The 18,075-nt window shown below is 39.2% G+C and overlaps 1 protein-coding gene across 2 annotated transcripts in view; it reads left to right on the top strand.

The window, feature by feature from the left end:
• Window positions 1–9,822, top strand: part of acap2b (ArfGAP with coiled-coil, ankyrin repeat and PH domains 2b) — a 51,395-nt gene extending 41,573 nt beyond the window's left edge. Inside the window, exons 18-24 of one of the 2 annotated variants that reach the window (XM_071488031.1) lie at window positions 413–514; window positions 1,082–1,174; window positions 1,389–1,621; window positions 1,932–2,041; window positions 2,153–2,263; window positions 2,875–2,936; window positions 7,083–9,822. In XM_071488031.1, coding sequence (XP_071344132.1) covers window positions 413–514; window positions 1,082–1,174; window positions 1,389–1,621; window positions 1,932–2,041; window positions 2,153–2,263; window positions 2,875–2,936; window positions 7,083–7,186 — 815 coding nt within the window. In that variant the 3' untranslated portion in view covers window positions 7,187–9,822. The remainder of the gene's footprint in view (window positions 1–412; window positions 515–1,081; window positions 1,175–1,388; window positions 1,622–1,931; window positions 2,042–2,152; window positions 2,264–2,874; window positions 2,937–7,082) is intronic. The other variant, XM_071488030.1, reaches the window with a different exon arrangement.
• Window positions 9,823–18,075: the final 8,253 nt, after the last annotated feature.

Genomic DNA, 18,075 nt, shown 5'->3' with positions numbered 1-18,075 from the left:
TCTTAAAAACAAACCTACGCTGCATCAAGAGGGCAAAGCGTCTATTGTATGCTCTATGTGATTTCTGCACTGCTGTGAAGAAGTGTCCATCCACCCAGCATACTGTATGTTCTTTGTGAGCAGCATATGTCTAAGCCTTCTTTGCCTCCCATTGCTTCTTGTAGTCAGTCTCCTCTGGTGTCAGCTGAGCTGGTAGTCTAACTATCTGTGCTTTCACCCTGCTCTCCTCTCTCTCCTCTTCCTCAATTTCTCTTTTTTCCCACTCTCTCTTCTTTCCTCTCGTGGCTGTTTTGTGCTTCTGGACTAACCCCTGCTCTCACCGCCTACTCCCAAACCCCCCCAACCCCAACTCTGACACTCAATTTACTCCCATCGCCCTCCAATATCCAAACTCCCATCATCCCTTGCGTAGCTGTTGCCAGCGGCTTGGAGGCCCGTCGTGACTCTCTCTTCTGTCCTGATGAGCTTGACTCACTCTTCTCCTACTTTGACACCTCCTCCAAGCTCAGGAGCAGTAAGTACTAAATGCTTAGTGTTTCGCTTGCTTCTCCACCCCCCTTTGTCCATTCGTGTTCACTGCTTCGGGGCCGTGGACTAACAACCTTCCATCTACTCCTCCTCTTGTCCCTCCCTCATCCAGACCCTCCTAATGGACCATCCCATCATATTGCAGAGCGTACCATGTTTTGTTTTTCCCGGGGCGTTTGGGGAGTGTTTCTCTCACACATGGTTTTGGTCGGTCTCTGGTATTTGCATTAGTATCTCATTTGTCTCGTCATATTTCTGGTATCAAGGGACCTGACACATAAGGTGATGGTGGGGATCTTTCATTCAGTCCTCTTTCTGGTTGTTTCAGCTGGGGCCTCGTGTGTACACTTACTGTACAAAATATTAGGACCACCTACTGTTTCTGGTAATAGGAGTGGAAAGAAATGAGCAAATGGCAAAATCTAGTAGATGAAATTTTGTTTTAGGTGCAGAAAAGCGAATGCCTTTATCCAAAGGCTGCATGAGGAAGTTATAGGTGCTGAGGATTGTGATTTTGTTCCAAAAAAAGTGATCCAGACTCTTTGCTTTACAGTAAAAAGTGCTGACAGTGGCATTCAAAACAGCGCTGATGGAAGCAGGGAAATGCTGGCCAACACTCCCTCCAGTAACAGCCTGGCAGATGCAGGTGAGACACACAAACACAAATCAACACCTCTGTCAGCGCACTGACATCCACACCTATCTAAATCTCATTGCCAAGTTTAAACAGCATCTCGCACAAGCATAAGTGAGACAAAGTGATGTTGGAGGTCAAGAGAGAAGAAGAGGACAGAGAGAAGAAATGGCAAACTGAACAGCCACAGGTGCTTATGAAATATATCTTTCTTCCCAATTCTCAGATGCTGCTGAGTCTCCGCCCATGCCCATGCCTGCCACGCTGCCTCCTCCGTCGCCCTGTAAGGAGATGGTTTTCTATGAGCCCAAGGAGTACAGCCCCGGTCTGCAGCTCTACTGGGCTTCATGTGCCCGCAGCCTGCCAGACATGGCGGAGGCCCTGGCCCATGGAGCTGAAGTCAACTGGGTCAACACGGAGGACGACAAGAGGACACCGCTTATCATGGCGGTGCAGGGGGTAAGTGGTACAGATTATCCGGTCAGTTTAGTACCATTTCCTGTCTTCAGTGGATAGTTTGCAGACCAGGAAGGAAATTAATTAGTATTATCATAGGAAATTTAAAACCCTTGCACTAATTTAATTAGTACAAGGGGTTCATTATTGCTAAAAGTGCAGTGATGGATGATATGATGAAGACCTGTGCAAACAGTGTATATTGCTTGTGTGAACATTTAAAAAAACTCAAAATGACCTTGTATTGTTGAATGTGCTCTGTCACTTGACAGTAATCGAGTGTCTCACATCAACATTTGAAATTAAATTTCAGGGTTCACTGGTCACCTGTGAGTTTTTGCTTCAAAATGCAGCTAATGTGAACCAGCAGGACACTCAGGGTCGGGGACCCCTGCACCACGCCACTATGCTGGGACATACAGGGTTTGTTTCCACACCTCCTACCATCATTATTACACCTGTTACACAGAGAATATTGATAGGGCATTTTGAAAAGTGATCCACAACTCAAATTATGTTTGATCTCTGTTTCAGGCAAGTGTGTTTGTTCTTAAAAAGAGGAGCAAATCAAAATGCTGCAGACATTGATGAGAAGACACCCCTGACCATAGCGGTGGAGGCAGCCAACGCCGACATTGTCACCCTGTAAGTATCATACCTGTTATCATTATTACTAGTTATGATTGTTTATATTATGCCGGGAGAGTTGCCTTTGAAAAAAACACCAATTCTTTTAATATTATTCTAACTTTCAGGTGAGTTACTTCTAGGATAAAACAAGACCCACATGCAGAGCAGACATGGCCAGTGACTAACTCACTTCACATAATCACAACTTTACACAGCTGTTTACAAAATACATTCACCTGACTTGACTTTGGTAGTTTTATTACAAGCTGAAAGAGCTGAGAAGCTTCTCTCAAAGCCTAATTCAGCATGTCTCCGCAGTAACCATGGAGTGGCATCTTTTTGGCCACAAGATGTCACTACTCAGTCAGAATAGAGGTAGAAAATAAAACTCGTAACAGTGGGCTATTATTCAGAAATTAATGACAGGCTTTCATTTACTAGCCAGACTTGGGGATATGTATTTTTAAGAATGGGCTATATATCTGGCATGTCTGAGAAATGGGCTTCAGTAAAGGAAAAATACAACTCAAACCATGAAATAAAAAGTAAGAGTTTTTGCACTGACACTTCATATTCTCACTGTATTTCTGTAGATCTGAGACTCTGTTTCTTTAATTGCTCCCTAGGTTGCGACTGGCGAAGATGAACGAGGAGATGCGTGAGGCAGAGGGGCCCTACAGCCAGTCAGGTCAATATAACACCAACAGTCCCACCGAAATGCAGTACAGGAAGTGCATGCAGGAGTTTATTAGCCTGCAGCTGGACGAAACATAATTAAACTGTCCACTTGGGTCCAAACACAGGAGCAACATACTGTAAAACCAGGCTCACCAGAGGAAATGTAAAGCCCAGGTTTCAGAGTTGGGGTCAGTTGACTTAAAACAGCAGATTAACAAGAGGATGGCTTAAATCCCCACACAATTCATTCTCAGTGATTTGATTACAAAAAGGAGACGTCTCCTTTCTTAAGAGCCCTCCAGGTTAGGAGATATTTGATCCACTCACTGCAGTGATTGATTAGAGTGAATTGAGTCCAACTCCGTCTCAGTTGTGCTCCTGTGCCCTGCTCTAACTCTGAATGCAACCTCTACTTTAACCTCCCAGCTCCCGCCAGTTGTTGGGCAAACTGCGCCTTGGTCTGGTATAGCATCAGGTGCTAGACTATGTTAATGTGACAGGGCTAAAGCCATTGACTCTGGACATTACTGAAGAGTTTTGTTCCAAAGTGGAACATTCACTTTTTCAGTTAAGTGACTGTTACTGATGTAGAATTATTGATAGCACAAAATTAAAAGAAACAGTGTCACTTTTTACTAGATAGTCTGTACTTCCTCCCTTTAAGAGTAAATTATGCTACTTTTGTTGATTCCTCTGTTTTAGAGGTTTTTAAATGATTTATAGTAAATAATGAGAAATTTGTTTTTTGGGCTAAAATACTTTGTATTTTAATTAGTATTGTGTCTCTGCTATCAATCACAGTATCTTTGCAAAAAACTAGCTACCCAGTAACTGCCACCAGTATCCAGTGACACTCAGGCCTCAAAGTGAAGGCAGTTTTCACTATCTGGCAATAATCGTGACTTTTGAATGACATTTTATATCATCTAAACAGGGGAGGCTTAATGTGTGTGTATAAACCGCCAAGTTTCATCTTAAATTGACTTGTCAGAATTAATTTATGCACATTCCTATTGATGGTTATGCAACTGCTGTACCTTTTCCCGTGACTGTAAGGTTCCCATTTTTTAAGTCTTAACAATTTTCAAGGCCTGTTTACTTATTTCAAGTGTTTGTTGTCCAAACATGATGCATCTTGCTATTGTGGTCAGAAAAAGAAGTCTATTTTGCAACAGTTTTTTTTTTAAAGATAATTCTAGGAACCATATAATGAGTAGAAATACTGTACATGTTGTAAATGATATGCATACGTACATTTCTTTATAGTCTGACAGTATATGCAGAGTTGAGAGTGACTCTGGTTGCACAGGGATGAGTGCCATGAGGGACACATCCCTGCTTTTATTGTTTTGATTGTGATGTATTTACTTCCTGTTTTGACAATATTGTGTCTTGGTTATTAGTCTGTTAAGTGTGCTTGCCCACAATCATGGGAAATCCAGAATTGTAAGACGAAAGGCCTTTTAGTGCCATCGCATTGATCGTCTCGAATGTTAGTGGATTTTTACTCAAATATAGACAAACCAACTGAGGATGCTATATCGTCAAGCAACAAGTGCAATAGTCCACATGTAAACATGTATAGCTTTTTATCACCTGCTAGTACTAGCTTATATTTATCTTAGTCATATGTGAGCTTTACAAAAAAGTAAAGTAGATATTCACAAAGAATGTGTCAAGGGATGAGTGCAAGGCTCATTTGAGTTTTATTGAAAGTGAATAGGAAAAAAAAAAAAAAATCAAGCTAACCCCAGTTTCATCCCACATCTCCACACCATGCAACCCCAAATCCTTGAAGGGCACCAAAGCACTTTGATTAAATGGTTATTTCTGCTGATTCACATTGATGGAGCAGTGCCCCCTGCTGCTGGCAGAACAATATGTCATGTGTTGAATTGCTGACTTGTCTGGAGACATGTTGACTTGTTAGAATAGGAGTAACTGATTGTGTTGTCATTGCTTTTACAGATTAAGTTTTTGTGACCTTTAGGGTAGATACTTAGGGGTTTCTACCACGTTGTCATATTGTAGGGAAAGGGGGCTTGTGCATTTATGTGCGTTGATGACATAAGGATGGGGATATACTCAGAATTGTTGTCCATTTGTCCAAAAATAATAAAGCATCTTAGATTGAGGGCTAGATGTGCTGCTGTAGGTAGCCTGGCTGTTATTAGCCTGAATGCTGCTTTTTTAAAAGGTGGAATATCCGCTGTGGTTATTTTTCGCATTTTAAAAAATAAGTCAGGAATGTTTCAGACCTATGACAAGAAATTATTCTTATTATTTTTTTAGCATGTGCAATTGTTGTTGATAGGGAATGATAAAGAAACTCTTGCTAACGGTTGTTGTCTGAAAGTCAACAGCAGACACACTGGCAGTGATCATGAGAGGAACAGAGGAAGGTTTGTCTTTAGCAGAAGCAGTAGAGCAGAGCGTGAAGTACGTGCTTCCAGCCACTGAATGATCCTCATGTCATTTTGCTTTGCGAGAGGATTTGCCTTGTGCCAGCATCAGCTCAACGTCCTCTTTGATACCTGAGGGCCTCTTCATCAGCGCCTCCAATCAGCTGATGAACGATGGGACCGCTGAGGGAGAACAAACCTCATCAATCCTCCCTCCCCATTTTATTAAAATTACAGTTCCCTCGACTCAAGTGTTTCTACCTGATTGAGTGTGTAGAAGCAGTGCAGAGAAGCGTTTCTCAGCCTGGGGGTTGCTCTGTGATTTTTGTGATTATTTCAGTGTTGATCTACGAAAACTGTTAGGGAAACATATATATATATACATATATATTTTTAAAACATAATAATGCTTTTTCTATTTCCATAAATATATTTTTCTTCAATCAATATCTGTCTCCTGCTGCCATCTAAAAATTGATTAAAAACCCAAAAAGGGAAATTTGAACACTTGCAACTTGGACAGGTTGAGAACTGCTACACTCTTCTTTATTGCTCTCATTCATGTCTCTCTGTAAATTCACTCTCTGTTCTGTATTTTGCTTTTCTTTTCTCACTCTCCTCCCCAGAGTTTGTGCCTTTCTTCTGTTCTTCTGTTTTCTTTGGGGTGCTGAGGCCAACACAACTGTATTTTTGTACATAAACTCCTGCACTTTAAACACAATACAGTTGTTGACAAAAACTAATCTCTGTGGGCCTGTCTTTTCTTTCTGAGTCGATCTCCAGTTGCTAATGAAAAGGCTTTCTGGCAACATTTGCCTTTCGCTTCTTCTGTTCTTTCCCATCTTTTCTCTGCCTCTGTGTTGATCTGTTTCATATTTCAAGCCACGCCGACACTCTGACAGGTATGGCCAACCTTTTCGTTTTTTTTTTCATTCTTGTTCTGATGACACTGTCACTGTGCATAGACCCTTCACTCTGCTAAACACTTGATATTTTATCCTGCTCTACACCTGCATGGTGAGGCTTAAATGAATTTGGTCAAGAGAGATTAGATTTCATGGCTCTTGTAATATTTTATTGCACTTATTTGCAGAAGGGTGGTGTAGTGAGTAGCAAGGCGGGCTCAGGCTCTGGTTGGAGAGCACCCACCCTGCTGAAGTGCTCTTGTGCAAAAACACTGAATTCCCTCTTCCTGGTTGTGGAAGAGGGAAGCCGAGAGGGAGTTTCACTGTAGGAATGTTTTATAGTTCATTAGAACATTTGTGAGAAAGCTTCAGATTTTTTAGTAAGCAAAATCGTACAAATGTTATTAAATGATACATTGTTATCATACCCTGTTGTGTCTGTGCAGCAAATATGTGTGGTATGCTCCTGTGCCACAGCAGGAGATAAACTCTGAGGTCATTTTTTTCACTGTCGTGATACCGTACGTGGTCACTGTTGTTACTTTAGCAAATCATGTAGCGCTAATCTCACTTTTAGTGGTTCCCAACCTTTCTGGCCTGTGACCCCTTTTAAAATGAAGCAATATCTACTTGTGACCCCTCATCACAGGTCCAGTCCAGCATCAGATTCTTTGATTTGTTTTACAGCGCTGAAAGAGTAAAGGTATCTAGTGATTTGTTAGGACAAAAGCATAAATGACCAGTCAGAAAAGATAACATTTCTGTAAGAAATGTTGGGAACCACTGTTCTGTCAGCTTTTTTTTAATTTTTGCTGTTGCTCATGTCTTGTGTCCTTGTTGTTCTTGCAGGAGATGAAACCTATCAGGACATTTTCCAGGACTTCACCCACATGGCCTCAAACGACCCGGACAAGCTGAACCGCTATCAGCAGTATGACCCGCAGAGACCCTGACACTGAAGAAACACCGTCTCCTTGCACTTAGAAAGACGCTGTCTGCTCAACCTGAGAGGCAGAGTAACGACGTCTGCCTCCACCCGGAAAGTCACCTGATAATTTTTCCTCCAACATTGTTCAGAAACATCTGTATCAAAGCTGGTTAGTGCCACCACAGCTGGACACGTCACCTTGTCTAACGTGGCTGTAGCTCCCTTTCATCAGATTAATTTGACATGCAGCTATGATTACAGCCCTTGTTTAAAAGTTCAAGCACTTCACTCAAGTGAAGGGGAACTTCTGTGAATGGAAAACCTCAGTTTTTTTTTTTTTTGTTTTTTTTTGTGTTTTTTTTTTTTTAACTGTGCCTCTCAGTAGGACCTATTACAATAAGTGAATGGTACAGTGTTAAAGCCTTTGAAAGGATTTTGCAGAGTAATAAAATGGAATGATAATTGAGCTCAGTCTGAATGTAGAACTGCCGACAAGGCTGTCAGTTATTTTGACTGAGTTTAAATCTTTCATGTCACACTTTTTCAATATTTAAAAAAAGAAGTGTGTCAATTTTAAAGAGAAGTAAGTGCATGACAGACTGTTAAATACTCCTTTTCAACTTTTAAGTGCTTCCTCTTTTAAATAGGATTTTCCTTTTATGAGCATAGGCATCATTTTTGTGTCAAAGTTTTGTTTTATGAACTCTTTTACTTGTTTGCACAAATCCCTTTGTCTTAAATTGCCACTGATGTTTACCAGTTTTCATGGTAAGACTTTGACGTGTTGAACAGTGTACAGTGATTTATGGAAAACATGTTATTGATGCGTCTTTAATGTTGAATTGATTTTTTTTTTAATGCTTGTTATTTTTCAAAGATTTCCTTCTGAATGATTTTAATTTCCCATGTTGTCACCACATCAGTGCCTGTGGTTTTTGTCAGTGCCGCAATCAGCTCTTCAGCCCTTTGTGTAATTGAAATAGCTTCAGTTGTCTGAGGTGCTGATTGTTAATTTGTAGATTGTCTCATACTGATGTGAGATTAAAAATTAAGATGGGGAGTTAGGAACTATACATCAGTCCGGACCTACACAGTATGTGTGGACATCTTATTCCCATTGATTTTAGAATTGTTGGTAACACTTATTTATTTTTAGGAGGTTCATAATTTTCTAATAATTTCCACTTAGGTTTCCTGGAAGAAACTGTGTGACTTGTTAATAATTAAAGTAGGTTTTTCTTGAAAGAACAGCTGCATTTAAACCCAAGTAAATTCAATACATTTACATTTACATTTAATACCTGAAACCTTAAGTTATAATCCTGAAGATTTCAGCACTAGTTGATGTGGTGACATCTGTGGTTACCTTGGTAACAGAAAGTGCATTTCAATACTACAGCCACTCTCTAATAGGTCATGGTGGTCGCTCCTATTCATTCACTTACTTTCCTCTTAAAGTGAAAAATAGTCCATTGATGAAAAAATGCTGAGAATGATTGTCTTGTTTTGTAGATGCATTTATGTTGAATGCAAATGTCGGTGACAAATACACTGTGACTTCATAATAAAAGCCACCCTGTGTTTGCCCAGTTAAACACTTTTAATATGAAGCAGTGGGAACTGTTTGAGAAAGCTCAGTGAAGCAGATGTCAGTGAGATAAAATTACAAATTGGATTACATGCTGCACCATTTCCTGTGATAGAGCCTGTAAGACTGTAGAAATGGACTACTACAAGTAGAGATTATTACTGAAATAAATAAATACATTCAATGGCTATAGATTAAAAAAAAATAACAACCATAAATAGCATAAAAAATGTAGTTTGATTTTATGGAAACCAAAATGATTATAATCTTAACTCCCCATATATGTTAAATTGGTGCTTGCCTGCAAACAAATCAACTGACCTGCTGTGCACTGAATAGAAGGCTCTCTGCATACTTCACTCAGATATTGGAATGAACACGGAACATTGTCTCTATTTATCTATAATTAGTAGCAAATTACACAGTTTTTTCAAGGGAGCTTCCTAAGAAATTAATAAGAAATAATTTTGGACCTATACCATACAGGAGGGATACCAAAATACCACTGATAGTTTTTCTGAAAAAAAATGACACACTTTGGTATTTCTGTAAAGTTATGCAACCTGAGTTGTCATTTCATGTGTTGAGCTGTTAAAGAAACATTTTTACTCGCAGAGGAACATTTTATGACCTAGAACTTTATGACCTAGTTTAGACGGTATTGGGCGCCTTCACTGAAATGTTAAACAAAAGCAAATTTCATAAAAGAAGTTATGCACTGTACTGTAGGACCTGTTATTTTCTTTGTCTTCCTCTTATAAAACTGTAAAATCTTTACTTCTCTTTAGCATTTATAGTATATAGCAAGATATGATATCAGTTTCAGAGGAAACCTTTATCCAGTGCAACATGGGATACAATTCTTGTACATTCTGTACAGATGTTTTTGAATTCTCCAGAGAACTGAAGTATAAAGTTAGAGGTACTTGAATCAACATTTTGTAAATGCTGTTCTTCATATCCTTCGGTAACTTTAGCCCATTTTATATTGCCTGTCTGTAAACCAATATACATGTACTGTATATTCTACCTGTAATATGTAAGGACTTCAATACAAATGGACTGAGGAGCCATCACTGAATGTTGATTCTTTTTTTGTTTGCTTTGTCTCAAGATTTAATTTGAACCCATGTGCATCATCTGTCTTCTTTAAAGTAATTACAGTAATGTGTTTTTCAGAATAGACTTTGTGTCCATGTGGACTGGTATTTAACATTGTACATTCCTTTTTGAGTGCTTTGTCATAGGGAATTAAAAACATTTATTTATCTATTTTCAAATATTCATGATCACATCATACCCCAGTCAACGTGTACTTACAGTTTAGATTTTCTAAGGGTATAGAAAATTATAATAAAGAAGGAATAAAGAATACAATTTCTTCCCCTTTCAAAAAGACAAAAGAGCTGCCCGTGCTCTCAAAGTCAGAGCATTTCCTCTTAATCACAAATGAGATTTTTAAGAGCAAAACTAAACAAAGCAGTATTTCATCAAGTCAGCTATTGTACACTGGGTCCAATAACAGTCCTGCAGAAATGACTTATTGTGTTTTGCTTTTTATAAACAAGATAATTTTCCAATTTGAGGTTCCAAGGTTACAATCTGATGAAAAGAGTCTAAAAATACACAGCAGCTCTGACGCTTGCACTTCTCTCTATCTGCTGCTCATTCTGTATAATTTCTGCTAATTTAACCGTTGGCTTTGTACATCCCAGTTAATGAGGGTGTCAGTCAAATGCTTAACTACAGTGTGAGGCACAAACTCAAAGTATCAGAAGTAATATCTTGAATATTATTTTGAAGTGTTTAATATATTTAAACACATGCTTCATGTGGGTCAGAGCAGAAATCCTAATTGTCTGCTCAGACAGTAAAGTCTCCGTTTGTTAGTGAGGAAAAGTGAATTTTGAGATGTTGCCATTCTAATGTTGCTCCTTTGTCTTTTCCACCCCCGGTGCTACTTTGCAGACATTTTCTGAATAACGAGAGCTGTTTGGTTTTGCAGATAACAACGGTAATAACAATAACAAACTATGTAATGTACCCGTCCAGCAGAGGGAGGGCTGCTTTCAGTCTGATTTTTCAAGGATAAATTCTCGACATGAGGAGCCTGAAAATGCAGCTGGGATCCTGAAAGGCAACTTTATGTAAGTCTGAGTTTCCATTGAGTTTTTAATCGATTCACTTTATTTATTTTCACCTGGGAAATTGGTTTTAAACCTCACATGCACCATAATATTTTTTTATGCAAAGTTTAGAGTATGTTTCCGTTTTATGTAGTAGTTTATCATTTTTAAACACTGAGCCTGTTTCATCAGTGCAAATAAACTAAACCTTCACAGCTCTGTTATGAACCTCAGCTGAGACTCTGTGTTTAACCCGAAACTGACATGGATGTTATTAGTTTTTGATATATAAAGAGACGCGCTCATACACAAATGAAGTCATAAATTCATCCCCTTGCCAACCATGGTACACGTCCATGAATATATTGCCCAGTCCCATTCCACCTTTAATAATTACAACATGTTTATTTCTGCAGCTGCTTAAATGAGAAGCATGCAGGCCAGTAGTGCCTACCACTTCAAATGAGTTATAGTCGTCCGTGTGTGTGTACAGTAGGCCAACCTGTATGTTTAGTCTGCCGCAAACTAATGTTCCTGAAAACACATTTCTTTTTCGACAATGATAGCACGATCATAATTCACCTCAATACTCCTGGACACACTCATGTTAAACATACAGCACACCTGTCAGCGTGTTTCTTGTTCTCACACTTTGAAGTGTTGTGAAAACTGTGTCAAAGAAGGATGAAGTAGGGTGACATAAAATAAATAAAATGAAATATGAAGTTCAAACACACACACACACACGCAAATAAGTAAGTAAATAAATAAAATAAGTAAACAAAAGAAAAATGCAGCAAGTAACGTAAAATATATTTTACAATGTGAAAAATAAGTAATTAAGTTCAGGTCAGTATCCTAGTCCTCAGCGTCTATTAGAGTGGGACATTTCATATTTAGCCAAAACTGTTATTCTATAACCACATTTGCACTAAGGGTCCTCATGTAACTTTTGCTCCTCTCCTTCATATTTCAGAAAAAGTCACAAAATCTGCAGTGTGTGTTTAATTTTGTTCAGATTTTAGAAGATGCTCCAAAGTGAGCTGTCATAGGGCAGCGGTCTATTGTTACTTCAAGGACCTCTGAAAGTGTCTTAACCCTCTAATGCCAAATGCATCAAATTAGATACAAGCATTTCTGAGACCTATTGCATCACCTTATGGTAAAAACTTCACTCAAAACCCTCTTGTATCCAATCTGATACTTGTCTTCCAACCCCTGGTGGATACCTTTATCACTACAACAATTCAAACAGTACATGGGACAATCCAAGTTGGCCACCTTCAGATAGTTCCCAACTCACTGGATCAAGGTAAAGAAAATTGCGATTTTTACAATTGACATTTTCTTTGAAATTTTTAGTAATATTCTAACATGAACACTTAATCTGTTGAAGCAAGTTATAATTACATAATTTTTTGCATTTTAGTATGTAGTAAAATCGTGTATAAAATTTGGAAAAACCTATATGCAAATAATTTTTTTTTTTTTCAAATTTTGTGAAAGGGCCAAATAAAGGTTCCGGATTCAAGAAATCAGAATTTTCTGTCCATTATTTCTGGGGTCAGGCATTACAGGGTTAAACACAAAAGTCCATTAAATTGCACATTTGGAGCAGTTTGATAAAGTATGAAGATGGGACCATTTTACAACAGTTGCGCATTGGATCTATGTCTGGGAATCTCTCTGACGACTTATCTTAAGTTGTTTAGTTTAGTTTGTAGTTTATGTGGTTTAATCCCTAGGTGGTCTTTTTTTTTAAAGAATTGTGCCCTAATATGAGCTTGGGACATTTTACATTTAAAAACATACACATCAGTGCTCTTTGGTACAAACAATATTTTTGTTTGTTTCTAAATTACCATTGTTATTTGGCATATATGCAAAAAACATGAGCCAGTACTGGCCCATTCATCTGTCTAGCTCTAATATAAAATATTACTGTAACAAAGGTTAGACACAAGATGACTCCTACTTCATTCTCAATGTATGTGCACTGAAGGTTTCAAGTGTCCACATCATACCTATATAAGTTGGCCGATGATTGGCTTCAAACTAGTTATGATGTCACAAAATGTTGCTTCCGCACGCATGACAATGAGGTTTTTAGATGAACACAGAAACTTTCCTCCCTCAGCAGATGGCTGTGATAATAGCCTTCTAGTGTTAAATACAGCACAGTTCAAACTCTGGAATGACGGAACAATAAGCAAATCATATTTTTGAGTGATGTATTTTTGATGTGATCATAGTTGCTCTGTTCAGTAGCATTTTAATATGCAGGTTTTGTGATTCATATTTTTATTGTTTTGTGTTTTAAATCAAAATTGAACATGGATCTGTGAAAAATCTGGGGTTGATCTCCTATAGTGCATTGTCATTTCAGTGATGTATTCTCCCCAAACCATGGCCTCCCACTCCAATGTTCTGTACATGGTGTTATAAGAAAATAAATCAGCATGTGCCGACACATGGCATACAAACTCTACATGCCAATTCTAAGTGAAATAAATATCCATTTCAGTATGTCAGAAAATAATTATTAAACAAGATTAAGATAAATTACTTCTTCTGCCCCCCAGAATTCTAAAGTGAGGATTTTAGCAGCATTCATTTTTGCTACAGAGCCTTCTCGGGATTTCAACCATCTATATGTGCCAGTTTGTATATGTGATCTGAGTTTTATACCATCTGAGTTAAAAAGTCATCTGATGCATGCCAGCCTGTCCCATCTGGCCGCTGTGCCCGACTCATGGGTTTTGCTCTGTGTATCGGCCACCGGGCCTTTTCCAGGAAGTCTGCGGTCTGCTCGCCTGTGGAGAAATGAAGGGTCGCCGCTGGAGACGTTTCCCTCCATAAAAACACCATGTGAACAAACGCTGAGAGGGCCAAGCCCCATTAATGCTGCTCGGACTGCCAGGGACCAAACTACAGAACGTATTCATGCTAACAAGTGACCAAGTCCAGTGGTGACTGAAGTCTTACTTTCTTCAAACAAATATAAAACGCCAGTCAGATGAGATCATTTCGCTTACTTCCAATACAAGTCCCAGTCAAATTTTTTTGGAATTCCCGCTTGTCTAAGGAAAATTTTAATAGTTGACCGTAGATTGTGTGCAATGCAAGTTGATTCATCATTTACTTTCAGACCGTAAGGTATTTTTGCACGTCTCCTGTCCAGACCTGATGGTGCAGGGTCCTTCAACCTGCCTGATCGCTGCAGTTTGACCAAGGCTCAAGTAAGAAATGGTGAAGACTGTGATGAAGTTTGACAAAACCAGCTGTTAGCATAAAAGGTCATAAGTCATTTCAGATAAACACAGGAGAGTGTGCACTGTTAACAGACCACATGAACAGGATATTATATTTGCAAAAAACAAATAATGCCCCAAAATAATGCGTTGATGATGCAGTTCATGCAAGATGAATACATCAGCCTCAAATAGTAAACTAACATTTGAAAGATGAGGCAGGGCGTAACGAGTAAGGACCTGAGTCAGTTCAAGCTTCATCTCTGCCTCTGAGAAAAGTTCCTCAAACTTCAGTCTGCAAAAGAAAAGCTCTCATCCTCAGAATTAGAATTGTAAGCACTGTATACCACAAAATATTTGGCAGAAATACTTCAGTGTTTGTGCTACACAGAACAATCATAGCCTCCAAATCCTCAGCCATAAGTGTTAATGCTTGCTCAGCTTAGTGTTCGCACTGAACAGAAAGGGTCAGGTTTCATATTTTGGAGCAGCCTTGTGCTGGGAATCCAAACAGCCCTGCCTGTATTCTCTAAATGCTGATGATGAATGAACAGAGGGCATGAATAGGCACAGTGTTATAAGAGCACTTTCATCTCCTTCATATCCTGCACCACACTCACACTGACTGGGAGGGGGAAGAGGTGGTGGTGCCTTGGGTGTTAGACAACGTGCAGTAATGTTTTGTACCACGCACCTCCTTCACCTCCCTGCAGATCTACACTTCATTCTCCAGAGCTAGTGCTTGTTTAGTTTATGTCTCCACAGCATGCCTTCCCAGAATAGGCAGACCCAGCTGCCTCCACTCCTTTTTTTTTTTTTTTTTTCTTCCATTTTGTGCTGATTTTTTTTTTCTGATTGAAGCCTCCCCAGAGAGCAGTGCTCCACACCGCGGTGAGCAGTCAGCCGTCAGCCTTTCCAACAGGTCTCCCCAGCTGGAGGAAAAATGAGCCCGCTGCTGCTGCTCCACCACCAGGCCTGGTGTCCAGCTGTTCTGACACCCAGAGGACAGAAACCTCCTCAGCCAGCTGCAGGGAACTCACACTGAGGGAGGAGCGTTCAGCCAGTGCTCCTCTTATTCTTACAAACATTTATACACTAGGAGCCTGAATGTCAGATACATGACCTTTGTGCTGATTAAAATACACTCTTCGCCCTGAAAGACTACTTAATGGATAAATCTGATGTGGTAGTAATTCTGGTAATAACTCTGTACTCTTCTATTGTCAACAAATCCCATTAAAAAAAATTAAAACCAACAATAAATTGATACAACTATCGAATACTGTCTGTGTATCTAAAGTCTAATATAGTTTTGTTGTCCAAAAGATAAAACACACATAAATGAGCCACACTGTTGCACTGGGTGATTTCTTCTTTCATTACCATATACATGGGCACTGCATCACGCTACCATTACTACACTGCAGCACCAAATGTGTGCTAATCCGCTGCTGAAAATAGTACCAATTAAGTGCACTATTTCCTCCTGTTTGAGTGACATTTGCAAAAAAGTAGTGCCCAGCTGTTTTAGGAAATTTTTGTCCAAACATATTTGGTTTATTATGAAAATAGCAAACTTTCACATTTAAGAAGCTGAAACCAGTGATTTTTTTTCTTTTTGTCTTTTTTGATTCAGTTTCTGCCAGTTGATTCAATGATTAATCAACAAATCAGTTCAGCTCTGGTTGTACTGGGGAACTTAACAGCAAAAGCTGAATCTGTGATCTTCTCATTTTACCATTAACAATGAGGTATTGAGCCTAATGAAGCTACAAATTCATTGTATGTGCCTCACTTTTATCTTAAATGGATTCTTTTGTACCTTTTTTTCACTCTCATGTCAGCTTCTATGACATCATTGCAGTTTTTTCTTCTCTACACAGTGTTTGTTCTTGCTGGGGGAAGCCCATCTTTGAACCTTGTCTCCCTCAGGGTAGTTTCTCCAAAACTGAATCCATGCCACCAGCCGGGGGAACACCAGAAAGAATCTTGCCCCTGCAGATCAGCAGTCAGGGTTTCATACAGCTCTCATCAGCCGAGGAATTCAAGCTCAGATCTCAGAGGTTATGAGAAGGCAATTAATCAATGTTGTTCAGGGATTAAATGCAGTTCTTAGAATTGCCTCTTGTCTTGCCAGCCGCTGCTGACGGACACCAGCGACGATGGAGAGCATTATATAACTCTTGAGACTGTTTTGACATCAGCTGCCCTATCTGGGTTCAGACAGGCCAAGTGAACGTCAACACAGTAAAATTTAGTCACTGGGCAGGGTTTGAGTAAACAGGCAGCCACATGCAAAAGATATCCAAAACTTGTTCTTCCTGAATCTGTTCATCTAAAAACAGCTTGTGGTGGTGCATTGCTAGCTCTTCAGTGCTATTAAATCTACTGAATCCACTCATTGCAATAAGATGATCAACAGCAGTGCAACCTTTCTTTCACAAACTGCTCTTGTACACAGCATTTCTGCTAAATTAATGACAGATTTAATTGAATTGGTTCCGTGAATGAGATTTTAAACAATAATATAGCAGTAAACAACTATTTTCTATGTAAGGAGTAATTGTGTTCCGAGCATAGAACAAGTTGCACCCCCATTATGAGCGTTGTGACTGGTCATGGGAACAACTTGCTCAAATCACGGTTGGACTGTAGACTGTCAAAACATCCAGAAAGTTTGTTCATGGACCGTGAATAAATCCAAGGCAGCATTCAGGCTTCACCAGTCATACAGCAGTCGAATCCCACTGGTAGACCGTCAAAACCAGAGAGGTTCTTTAAGTTTTTCCCAGCTCCAATGTCTTTACCGGTTCCATCAGTGTCATTTGTGCGACCGCAGATAAAGTCCCAGGCTGAATTTCTACCCCAGTTGGACCATGGAGCCAGTGCTGCGCTGGCTTTACAAAGCTGGGGAGTCCTACGAGCCGCTAAGGGGCTCCAACTTGACTCAAAACTGTTTGTTTCTTCTCTGTTTTCATTAGTGGCAATTAAAGTACCATGATAACGTTAGCTAACTTGCTGTTGTCAACATTATGAATTTGTTCTGCAAATGTTACTATTGCTAGCCGGCTAACTGTTGGCATTGCTGTGGAGCATATCGTGGCAATTCTAGCATGGGCTAATGGTTTTGATTGTTTTCTGTTGGTTCTTGTGTCCAGACCTCAGTTGTGTTCAGTTGCCGTTTTCACTTGACTCCGCCACACCTTGCGGACTGAGATTGTGAAGGGAGGGGGGGTATGGGGGTGGCTGACAAAGCATTTGTTTTGTTTTAATTACTTACTTACTTGTTTTGTCAAACCAACAGTCCCAAACCCAAAAGAAACAATAAGCGCTTAAAACAAGAAATTGATTAACTGGTAAGTGGATTGACAAAACATTTATCACTTCTGATAATCAAGTAATTATTTTCAGATCGAACTGGCAAACATTCCTTATAGCTCCATCTTTAAATGTGAACATTTACTGCATTTCTCTGTTTTGTGTCACTGTAAATAGAATAATTTTGTGTAATTTTGTGCTACTGTTGTTTGGACAAAATCAGTTATCTACAGTCGCCCACTTGTGCTCTGGAAAATTGTCTGGGCATTTACATGTTTTTATTGGTTGGTTGATTGATTGATTGATTAACTTTATTGTCCACCTCAATGGAAATTTGTCTTCTTATGACATTTATGGACCAGACTTGAATCAGTGATTTGATTAATTAATATTGATAATGAAAACAATCATTAGTCAGTGCAGGTTTATTTGTATGGCACCATTCAACAACAAAGCAACTCAAACTGCTCTCCATAAGACAAATATAAAGATTTGTAGTAAAAACTGTTTTAGCCCTAATTTAATTTAAAATGATAGTAAACAGAAAGAAACACCACATTCTTATTTGACCAAAACATCAGTATGGCTGATATCAGCTGATTCTAGTTTATCACAAATATATTAGTACTGG

This window comes from Trachinotus anak, unplaced genomic scaffold, assembly GCF_046630095.1.
Source record: "Trachinotus anak isolate AG129_WGS33_773 ecotype Australia unplaced genomic scaffold, CSIRO_AGI_Tana_v1 ptg000010l, whole genome shotgun sequence".
Lineage (NCBI taxonomy): Eukaryota > Metazoa > Chordata > Actinopteri > Carangiformes > Carangidae > Trachinotus > Trachinotus anak.
The sequence above is the reverse complement of the archived record's forward strand: the minus strand, read 5'-3'. Positions and strand labels throughout refer to the sequence as shown.